We start from the raw sequence: 12,017 nt of genomic DNA, 5'->3' as shown, positions 1-12,017 counted from the left end.
ATTCTATGGGGCCTCTGGCAGTGGAACCAGAATGTATCCCTAGTGTACGAATGGACTTTGGGAGCCCATTTCCCATGGAGGGATACTGTCTCAGTCTTGATACACAGGGGACGACCTAAGCCCTGCCCCAAATGATGTGACAGACATTGATGATCCCCCATGGAAGGCCTCGCCCACCAGGGAGGGGGGTTGGGATTGGGGGAGACATGGGAGGATGGGAGGGAGAGGGAACTGGGATTAGTATGTAAAATAAGATTGTTTCTAATTTAAATAGAAATATATATTACAAAATAAAATTTATCAATAAAAAAAGAAATTCACAACTTGTCAAACTGCATAGATTAAGTGTCAGTGACGTGCTCAGGCACAAATGAGACATCTATAATCATGTCCCCCTCTACAAGGTTAAGGGAGATGTCTTAGTTTGAGTTTCTATTCCTGTGAAGAGACTCCATAACCATAGCAACTCTTACAAAGAAGATATTTAATTGCAGTGGTGAATTACAATTCAGAGGTTCAGTCCATTATCATCTCATTATCATCTTAGTGGGGAGCATGGTGGCTTGCAGGAAGACATGGTGCTGGCTACACCTTGATCAGAAGGCAACAGAAAGTAGACTAACACTATGCATGGCTTGAGACCTCAAAGCCCACCTCAGTCGTGAACACTTCCCTCATTAAAGCCACACCTCCTATTAGTGCCACTCCCTTTGGAGACCATTTTCTTTCAAACCACCACAGGGGCATCACAAAAGAGGAAGCAGAAAGATTCCAAGAGCCAAACATCACAGAGTACCAGAGTGAAACAGTGTCTTCTAGGCATGAGATGGGCACTGCATTCATGAACTCATAGCATCTGTGGTGGTCTGCACAAGCCTGAACAAGATCAAACCAGTCAACATTCTAGCATGGAACTGGAAGGAGTCCATGAGACCTAACCCCTTACTTAGGAGCTATAAACAGTTGTTAGCTTTTGGGGGGGAAGGAAGAGTCTGTTTTCTTTAAGGGTGTGGCGTCTGGTAGGTCTACCATACTCTAGAGGTGGCTTCCTATCAAGGAGGACATAAACAATATAAATTGGCATTGATAGGTTATTAAATTAAAAACAGGAGGATATGAGGTTGGGGGATAGGAGTGTGTTGGCAAATGTTTTATCAATATGCCTACTAGGTGGGCAACCCTGATATGTCCAACGGTAATCATAGAACAGAGTATACTGTCTGCCCTCCAAAACGACTAACCTAGTAGTCTTGACAATAATAAACAGAATACCATGATAACATTGTAAGTGCATAACATACATCAGAAACATAACATTTGTGTCCTTCTACAATGTCAGAAGTTATTAGACAAGAACAAATTTACAAGATATAGCCATTTCAGTGGCAGCAATTTGCTTTCTGTGATTGCTAGCTGAGACCAATCTTTATAACACTCTTAATTACTAGCATTAACACTCGGATCACACATTACATATCACAATAAAATAGCCATATCTGATTATATATGTGTGTGTATGTATATACAGACATACATACACACACAAACACACACACAAAAACACATTACAGAATGAGTGTAAAGGTTTAAAGAGGTAAAAAGAATTTTACAAGCTTTAACATAGCCTAAGAAGGAAATACAGGAAATTCACAATAATTAAAGAGTTTTTGCATTGATAAGATAATAAATTGAACCAAACCATAAGAGAAGGAGAAGTTTTGTGGGTGTCAGCCACTTGTTGTGAGCCTTAGCATTGGACACTGGTATTAGAGATGAGCCATATGGTTAGGTCCAGGTAAACAGACACAAAAAGAGCAATGTCAGATCCAGATGAAGAAATGGGCTGATGGGCTGATGGATGGTCCAGGTGAGTGAACATAGGGATGAACAAATGTCACTACAAGTAGGCCACATCAACAGTGAAGACCAAGATTAAGTTCCTGGGATAGTTGGGAATATGTGCATGTCTGTCCTAAACATATAGACTTTGTGGCCAGAATACAGGATGGTAGGGGCAATTAACATTACAATGGTAGCTGTCTACATCATTATGAGGTCCAGGTAAAGGAGTCATATCCTTCCTTTAGTCTGATGTGCCTGATAAGTTCTTGGGGATGGTTTCCCAGATATGATTTTTCATAAACCCATGTGCCTCTTAATTCACTCTGAAAAGATTTATATACTTTCTACTTTGAAAAATAACATGACTCATTTATCACTCTATGCTCCATGGGTGGGTCCTGACAGAGTGTCATTTGCATGTTTACCTGGTTATACAATCATCAATTCTATTCCTCCAAATGGAGTTCAAAACTAATTGTAAAAGGTAGTTTGTGAAACAACTTTTCTATACAGTATGGAGTAACTTGGAGCACATCACAGCCTGATCCACAGCAATTTCCTCTTATCCCAAGTAGTCTTGGGAGGGCTGCTAGAGTATATAGGAGGTGGAAGGTCAAGAGAAGGCAGGATCCCAGTAATGCAGCATGCACATACTCGTCACTAATACGCACTAGGGGACTACTCCATGGTGTAGCTTTCATGAGTCACCACCCATGTTCAAGAGGGCTTTTTGGTAATATATTTACCTATGAGTGACCCTACTCTTCTAAGTAACCCCTTAACAATTCTCCTCTAAATAAGTTCAATAAAGGTATAGGTTGTCTTGCATGAATGTGTTATTTTGATCTGTTGTTGCTGCCCTATCTGGGGTGTACAGACATTTGTTCACATATTCCCAGGAAAATTAACCCAGTATATCTCCAGTTCATTGTTCTTACTATACACATGAGAAATTATGTAAAGTGAAATGACCCTTACATTTACAACCAGGAAAACTGAATTCAATTCCAAGCAATGCCACTCCTGGTTGAGTGACCTCAGATACTATACCACAGTAAACCTTAGTATCTTTATCTTTTAATAGAGTACAGCAGCCTCTATTTTCCAAGGTAATTAAAAGCTTGAAATGAGAACGTGAGTGTGTGGGGGAATTACACTGAAGTAGAACAGAACGGGAGGGAAAATTAATGAGACACAAGATGGAAAACAAGCCCATCACCTTAAGATCCCAGATCTAGTCTTTGCTGCTGACTCAGAATCAAGAAACTTCAACACAACTTAAAACTAAAAAATATCTGGAGAAATAATGGTTGTTTTCCTAAAGATATCTCCAATATGAATGTTAAAAACAATAAATCAATGGTGCTTACTTAGGGCCAGAATGTTTTTAATTTTGAGTTTTACCATGTTAGCCACCCACTCTTATCTCTAATAATAGATGGTATACCTTAAAAAAATGACTTAGCATTTCACTGACAAAAGAAAGTTCTTTAAGAAACATGCACTAGCTAAAATATCTTTACTTAACTTTCAAACTTTATATAAGATTTGCTTAATCTTAAAAACTTTTTGTAAATCAGAATTCTTTAAATAATGTAACGTTATTTTTATTAAGATATAATTACATCTCCCTTTCTTATACTCCCTTTTTTATTCTATTTCCTTCTTTCAACTACTCCAAGATCATATAGCCATTATAAGGAAATCTAAACAGGACAGAGAAGCCCAGGTCCTGTCATAGGATCATATTCTATGTTATTCCTATATAACTCTATAAAATTATTTAAAATACACTAATGTTGATTTATAATGATTCATCCTGAAATTCTTTTCTGTAACATAGTCAAAATTTTTTTACCTGAATAGCAGTCCCTAAGTGGAATGGGACCTCCTCAGGATGCTGGTGGTAAGTAGCACTGGCTGTGTTTCTCTGTCACTAGTGACAGTACCTAGCAACTACTGGTAAAGCCACAAACCCAGCTAGCAACAGAGTTTTGTGTATTCAGCTTCAGTCCAATTAGGTCACAGAGTAGTTTACCAAGAATTATTACAACAATGCAGGCCTGGTGGTAGAGTCCTGTAATTCCAACTACTCTAGAGGCTAAGGCTAGGAGCTACGGGTGGGATCACAAGTTTTAATCTTGCTTAGACTATAGAGTGAGTGCAAGGCCAGACTTTTAGATTAAGCAAAGCTAATGTAAAGTTTAAAACTTAACTTATGTCTCAAAACAAAAATTTTGAAAGAGGGATATAGTTCAGGAGGTAGAGCATTTGCTCAGCATATACAAGATCCTATGTCATATTTCCAGTAATACAAAAGGGGGGATCATTACAACAGAGTATCTATAAAATTTAAGGAAACTTTATGAGTCCCATAGGCTGAAGAAAACATTCAAGACAAAACTGGATAGGGATCAGACCTCACTGGGAACATGGCAATATTACTCTCTGGGTGGAAGTGAAGTCCGATTGTTTGGCTTGGTAGTTTATACTCACTAAATAAGAGGGACTTATCTCTCCAGAGATAACCAGCAGACAGTTTGAGGAAAGAGGGGGCATACAGCAAGATGTAGATAAGGTTCTTGGGGCCTGCCTGGCTCAGAGGGAATCATCTAAGCACAATCAGACTATATGAAGACCCAGAATAAAGATGGGATGCTTCATACTAATGCTTCATAAATCAGACAGTCCCCATGGCAGGGGAAGAGGGATGACTACAGGGGAAGGTTAGGGTAAACTATGAGTGTGTGGGGTCTTCCAGGGTTGATTCTCCTGTGGAATGTTATTATTACAACCAACATTACAAGGTCAGAGATACAACATGTTTTCTGAGAAAACAGCTAAATGAGAGGTCCACCAACAAGCAGCCCACCAAGCAGCCCCTAAGAGCTTGGAGAAAGAACCTTCCACCTGCAGTATTGTCTAAAGCAAAAGCTTAACACCATGCTAACTATAGAGAGATAACTGAAGGAACTGTTATCACAGAGAATATACAGAGGGATGAATTTGGAACTTGGGTGCAATAAAAACACAGAGCAATAGGCTAATAACTTAATTTTTTGTCCCTTAGTTAAGTGCAATTTCCTCTACATTAAGTTTTATTATTGGGAAAACTCCAGGTAGTCTATTTGTGATATAACTTTTTTTCTTTCTCTCCATTTTTTATTTAAATTAGAAACAAGATTATTTTACATGTCAATCCCAGTTACCTCTGCCTTCCCTCCTCCCCTGCCCCCCAACTAACACCCTACCTATCCCATATCCTTTCTGCTCCCCAAGGAGGGTGAGGCCTTCCATAGGGGGTCTTCAGCGTCTGTCATGTCCTTTGGGATAGGGCCTAGGCCCACACTCTGTGTCTAGGCTCAGGGAGTATCCCTCTATGTGGAATGGGCTCTCAACATCTATTTCTATACTAGGGATAAGTACTGATCTACTACAAAAGGCTCCATAGATTTCCCAGGTCTCCTCACTGATACCCACGTTCACACTGACTTGGTCTTTATAGTGGTGCAGGCTAGCCCTAGTGATAAACAGGGTCTTTCGGATTGGAAAAATACTGGTGGGAGTTTTTAACCCTTCAGAGTTTCAGTCACTTTACTAAGATAATAATTTGTAAGTCCTACATCAGTCTGCTGTGGGAAGACAGTGTCTATAAAATCATCACACTAGTAGGCCTGGTACACACAAAATATACCATGAAATGTCCCTTTCTGTATGATAGATTGTCAATCACTACAGCATACCCTTACTTTCATTTTGCTGGTCTCATCCAGGACTGAAAGCAAGTCAGATATGTGGGTTTCAAAACCCATAACCCCTTACAGTGTCAGATAATACCTGTCAAGTAATTTAACAAATGACAGTAATTTTTCTATCACATTTGTAATTTCAAAGCTTTTTTGTCTTTTAATTATACCTTTCTCCCAAATAAGTATTAATACTAATTAGATGCCAGATGAAACTAGTAGAACACAGCATTTCTAGGCTAGCTAGACTACTCACTATGCTTGAATGCTCTTATCAACTTCAGTCATGATAACAAGCAGTAATACAACCACTAATTATTTTCTTCCTTCTTGTTATTTTCATTTTCCCTTTTTATGTGAAGAGTGGGCATAGAGCCCAGAGTCTCACATATGCTAGGCAACTACTATACTACTGGGCTACAATCTCAACGTTCCATTTCATAGTCTTTATATCTCAATGACCTTGAAGATTCTAATTGACCTAACAACAAATCTCTTTCATACTACTTTCATATTCTTTATCCAAATTGATTGTCATGGTATTCCAATAATAATCACTGTCAGGTGTATTCTTATTCCAAAAATTACAACTGGATACTTGGTCAAGATGATACATTTTAACCTATAAAGGAAAGAATATTTTTATTACATGCTGGATACACCTTGGGAATAGTTTTGCACACTAGGCTGAAAAATTAAACTGAAAATACTCATATCCCTTTTAACATATTGAGTAATGAAACAGATCCAGGAACAGTGAAGCTGAAATTAGCTGTGCAACAGGCCATTCAATGATGATGAACAGGGGCTATGTATAAGCTTTCCAATAAAATAGCTACTAGCCTCCTGTGACTACTAAGTGTGGAAAATTAGGACATTGAGGACTTGAGACTTAAAACATCTGGTGGCTATCTTAAGAGTAAGACAAACAGGGTACAGTTGTGCATACTTATAAGCCTATCACTCAAGACTCTAAGAAAGGAGAATCAAGAGTAAGAAACCAACCTAGAGTCCTGTCTACACTACATAGACTCTAACAACACACACACACACACACACACACACACACACACACACACACACACACACAGAGAGAGAGAGAGAGAGAGAGAGAGAGAGAGAGAGAGAGAGAGAGAGATTAAAATTGATGGGCAGCACAGATCTAAACATCACAGCTTAATAGAAGGATATAGTTGGTCATGGTAGAATACACTTGTAATTCCAACATTAAGGAAGAACAGAAAGAAATGCCAGGCCAGCCTGGTCTTCATAATGAAATACTATCTTGCAAAGGATTAAACTATGAAGCTAAAAAGATACTTGTATCCCAATTCAGGTAACTGATAGTAACTGTGTAACTTTTATCATTTTATTTTTCTTGTATAAGTTTCATTTACCTCACTGCCAGATGACCCCCAGGATTTCTGTGGATACAGAAACAATGCAAAGCACTTAGCCCAGTGATGGCTATTATTTTCTTTTTAAAAATATTTTTATTTAAATTAGAAACAATCTTATTGTATATATAAATCCCAGTTCCTTCTCCCTCCCATCATCCCATGCCTCCCATCAACCCCTGTCCCACCCCTCAATCCACTACCCAGGGAGAGTAAGGCCTTCCATGGGGGATCATCAAAGTCTGTCACATCATTTGGTGCAGTGCCTAGGCACTCCCCCATGTGTCTAGGCTGAGAGAGTATCCCTCCATGGAGAATGGGCTCCAAAGTCCATTCATATACTAGGGATAAATACTGGTTCCACTGCAAGAGGCCCGATAGAATGCCTAGGCCTCCTAACTGTCACCCACATTCAGGGGACCTGGTTCGGTCTAATGCTGGTTCCCCAGCTGTCAGGCTGGGGTCCATGAGCTCCCACTTGCTCAGGTCAGCTGTTTCTGTGGATTTCTCCAGCACAATCTTGACCCCTTTGCTCATCACTCCTCCCTCTCTGCCTCTCATTTTCCAAATGAAGCAACTGAAACCCTAAAAGGAAACTGAAATATTTCCTGGGTTTAGGACTTCTATATGTGAAATTGAGGAGACACAAAGATAACATTTTGTTTACCCCAGTCTTCACCATCTTCACTCCTCTCTCACAGGCAAAATATAGTAACTTCATTTCAATAACTTCAAAGGGTAACTTATTCCAGCATCACTTCAAATGTCTAAAGTTCAAAGTTTAACATAGTCTCCTTATGACATAACTTAGATATGATTGATACTTGAGATACAATTATCTTCAGCCATGGGCTTCTAGTACCAAAAAAACAAATACACTTCTCGAAAAAAAAATGCAGATATGGGCATAAGACAGGCATTCCAATTCTAGAAGACAGAAATGTAAAAGGGAGGACTGATGGATCCCAAGTAAGTTGAAAATCAAACAAGTAAACTCTAGGAGATCTTGAGGTTCCAAATAATCCTCTTTGGTCAGTGCCATGGTTCCTACCTCCTAAGAAGGTTGTATCACTGTTAACTTTTGGCTGGTTGACCCTAAATACTTCATTGTGATACCTCCTGTGGAGAGGAAGGAGGGACAACCCATAATGCCTTCTGATGGGCCCATCTCTGGAAGCATGGGGTAGGGGCATCCTAGTGTTGAACGACCACAAGGTCAGATCTTAAAACTGATAAGGAATTATCCCTGCCCCAGGGCCTGTAATGGGAACGGGAATCCCACTGGTTTCCAAATTATCTTTGGGACACATTCTCATTTCTTGAAGAAAAGCACATTTTGCAAAACTCAACCCATTCTAATTACTGTTTCCTTTAGACTTGGGCAGTAGTGTTGCTTTAATCTCATCATTGTAGTCTTCCATTGAGATGATTTGTTAGGTCATCAGCTCCTGCCTTGGGAATCTTTTTTAAAGAATCCTTTTCATTATTTTTCAATTATTTACACTGTGTGTAGTGTATGACTATGTACGGGTATATGCAAAGGAGTGAAGGTGTCCACTGAATCCAGATAAGAGTGTTCTATTTCTTGGAGCACTTTTTGAATGGCCCAATGTAGGTGTTGGGAACCCAACCCCATTCCTGCACAAAAGGAATACCCAAGTTCTTAACCCAACTATACTAATCTTCTCAACTTCTCTTCAGAACCTGCCTTCTTTTTCTTTGCCATATCAATACATGAAATCAATTATTTTAAAGTTCAATTTTTCTCTTCGTGAAATTTACTACTATCAGGCAGAAGAAAAGAAGCTACTTCTTACATAGTCTGCTTAAAAATCTCCTCAGCTCAATCTCCATCAAAATCCCAACACAATTCTTTACAGACATTTAAAGAACAATACTCAACTTCATATGGAAAAACAAAACACCCAGGACAGCTAAAACAAAACTGTACAATAAAAGAACAGAAGGAGGTACCACTAGCCCTGATTTTAAGCTCCACTACATAACTATAGTTATAAAAACTGCACGGTGTTTCCATAAAAACAGACAGGTGGACCAATGGAATCAAAGACCCAGACATTAATCCACACAACTATGGATACTTTTTAAATAAAGAAGACAGAAATTCATACTGAAAAAGGATATCTTCAACAAATGTTGCCAGTCAAAGTGAATGTCTGCATGTAGAAGTATGCAAATAGATCTGTATTTATCAATTTAATGCCCACATTTCTCACAACACTACATAATTGATCACATATAATCAAAGGTGATAGAAGTTTTTTTCAACCACTCTCCGCATTTATTTCTAAATCCTCACCAGATATAAGTCATTCCACAGCACTGCCAACTTTTCCCTGGTATGTTCGTCAAAACTGTCCCATCCCACCCGGTGTTTGGTTCTGGTGGTGCCTTCATGGTTTTAGATATAGTTACATGCTACATAATAACATTTGACATTTTTCAACAACAGACTGCATATATGACTGTGGTGACATATTGTGACATACTGGAGATCAAAATGAAAAGCTAGCCACTGCCATAGAGCCAGGCAGTGATGATACACACCTCTAATCCCAGGACTCAGGAGACATAGGCAGATGAATCTCTGTGAGTTCAAGGTCACTTGGGGCTACATTAGAGTGAATCAGTCTAAACAGCTCACACAAAGGAAATTTCAGCACTTGGGATCCCATGCCTTTAATCCCAGCTCTAGAGGGGTATATAAGATAGGAGTGGGGCATTCAGTAATCAATCTCGGAGATTTATTCTTCATCCATGTTGAGGACAGGACAGACCTTGCAGCCTGAGGTAGAGATAAGAGCTAGTAGTGGCCAGCTACTTTGCTTCTCTGATCTTTCCACTTGAACCCCAATATATGTGTCTGAGTTTTTTTATTATGACACTGACCCCAAAAGATTATTCATAAAATTGGGTGTGGTGGAACAAGCCTGTAAGCCCAGCATTCAGGAACCTAAAAGAGGAAGATCAGGGATTTGAGTCCATCCTGAGCAACACTGACATTTTGTCTGAAAATAGAAAAGAAAACAAAAGAAAATGAAGAGATTACAGAAGAGGAGGAGAGTACATGGAGGAAGAGAGCAGAGAGGAAAAGGGAAGGGAGAGGAGGGACATCATAAAAGAGTAGAAAATTTTCTGTCACTCCTATGACTACAGCCATAGTAGCATCAGGTATCACTGATATGCCTGTGATACTTGTACTGTGATACCCATTACACAAAAAATTATCACATCCAATTATATGCATAATGATTTATAAGAAAAATAACTATGCTACTAGGTTATATATTTACCACACCATACCTTTATCATTATTTTAGAGCATAAGCCTTAGAAAACATTTACTAAAACATTATGCTATGTCATCCTGGTATAGCCTCAAATACCTTGTGCTTACTGCATCTCCGAACTTTACCAAGAAATTACATCTATGCCATCTAGTTCTGTATTCTCTAGGATGTCAAGTAACGATAAAAATCAGCTAATGATGCATTTCTCAGAATGCATTGTCATTGTTACATTACTCTTCCTAGTTACAGCAGCAACATACTTCCTACTACTAATTTCTATATTACAGAGGTGAAGCGTGAGCATGAGAGAAATGAGAGAGAGAGAGAGAGAGAGAGAGAGAGAGAGAGAGAGAGAGAGAGAGAGAGAGAGAGAAATTTATTCTCATGTGCTGGCTCTTGTGATTATAAGAAGTTTCATGATCTGCTACATGGAAACTATAAGGAATACCAGTAGGATAGTAAGACAGTGCAATAGCTTGAGTGTTATTGCAGTGCATTCCAAGTTGGGTTTGAAGGCCTAAGAACCAATAACACTGAGAGCAAATGCTCCATGTCCCAAGTCATGTGACCTAGTAGCCAATTCAAATTTTTCTCTACCCCTTTGTTCTATTCAGACTCTCAAAAGGATTAGATAACACCACCCACATGGCTTAGGGCAGCCAAGAAATTCAAATACCAAATTCTCAGGGAAACAACAACAGAGATAAACTCCAAAGTAAGGTAATCAGTTATCTGGGATATCTGAGCATCTTTTAGCTCTATATAGTTAACAACTGTATCATTGCAGAATAACGAGTGGTAACCCAAACAACTACTCCATTAGTATTTAAAATGAACTTATATATATATTTAATACAAAAGAATATACCTTTGTGAACCCTATTTGTTCCTTCCGAAAAGTTTCCAGGGGTTTTATCAGCAAGTCACTAGCATTTTGTACCTGAAGAAAATATGAAGAAAGAAAGAAAACAATGTTTAGATTACCAAGGTTCAAATACAAACTTGTTCCTTATCATTAGGCTTTTTCTGTAAAATATGGGTGGTGATGGCACATGCCTTTAACCCCAGCACTCAGGAGGCAGAGGCAGGTGGATCTCTTTGAGTTTGAGGTCTGCCTGGTCTAGAAAGTGAGTTCCAGGACAGCCTGGTCCACACAGAGAAAGCTTGTAACATTAAATCTTTCCGCCAAGCCGCCTAAGCCCCGCTGCCATGTGAGCACCTGAAATAACACACAGAGTCTTATATTAAGTACAATGCTGATGGCCAATGACTAGGAATTCTTATCTGCTATCTCTGTCTTAAGTATCAACCATAATTATTAATCTATATATTTTATAAAGACTTATCTGATTGAGGACGCTGGTGGCATGTGTCCTCTCTTGTCAGACTCACATGGCGACTCCCAGAGAAGAGAGGAGGAGAAAGAGAACGATTTCCTGCTTGTCCCTGCTTATATTCTGAGTCTGCCTGCTATGTCACTTCCTGCCTGGATCACAACACTTCTCTTTACTAAATTTCTCAGAATCCTCCTCAACTCCTAGTCCCACCTAACTTTCTTCCCTATTGGCCAACAGTACTTTATTTATCAACCAATAAGACAAACATATACACAGAAGGACTTCCCCCATCAAAACCTGGCCTTAAAAAACCATATATATAAATGAAGGGACCAGACCCTCATCTAGCCCCCTGCTTTGGCAGCCATACCAGGCTACAAATAA

At 39.1% G+C, this 12,017-nt stretch overlaps 1 protein-coding gene across 3 annotated transcripts in view; it reads right to left on the bottom strand.

Moving 5' to 3' along the window:
- LOC100765371 (oligophrenin-1) overlaps positions 1–12,017 on the bottom strand; it is a 332,542-nt gene that overhangs the window by 185,555 nt on the left and 134,970 nt on the right. For all 3 annotated transcript variants that reach the window (XM_027431711.2, XM_027431712.2, XM_027431713.2), the window contains one exon: positions 11,165–11,236. In XM_027431711.2, the coding sequence (XP_027287512.1) occupies positions 11,165–11,236 (72 nt within the window). The remainder of the gene's footprint in view (positions 1–11,164; positions 11,237–12,017) is intronic.

This window comes from Cricetulus griseus, chromosome X, assembly GCF_003668045.3.
Source record: "Cricetulus griseus strain 17A/GY chromosome X, alternate assembly CriGri-PICRH-1.0, whole genome shotgun sequence".
NCBI classification, from domain to species: domain Eukaryota; kingdom Metazoa; phylum Chordata; class Mammalia; order Rodentia; family Cricetidae; genus Cricetulus; species Cricetulus griseus.
Note: the sequence above shows the minus strand (reverse complement) of the source record. Positions and strands in the feature narration are given on the sequence as shown.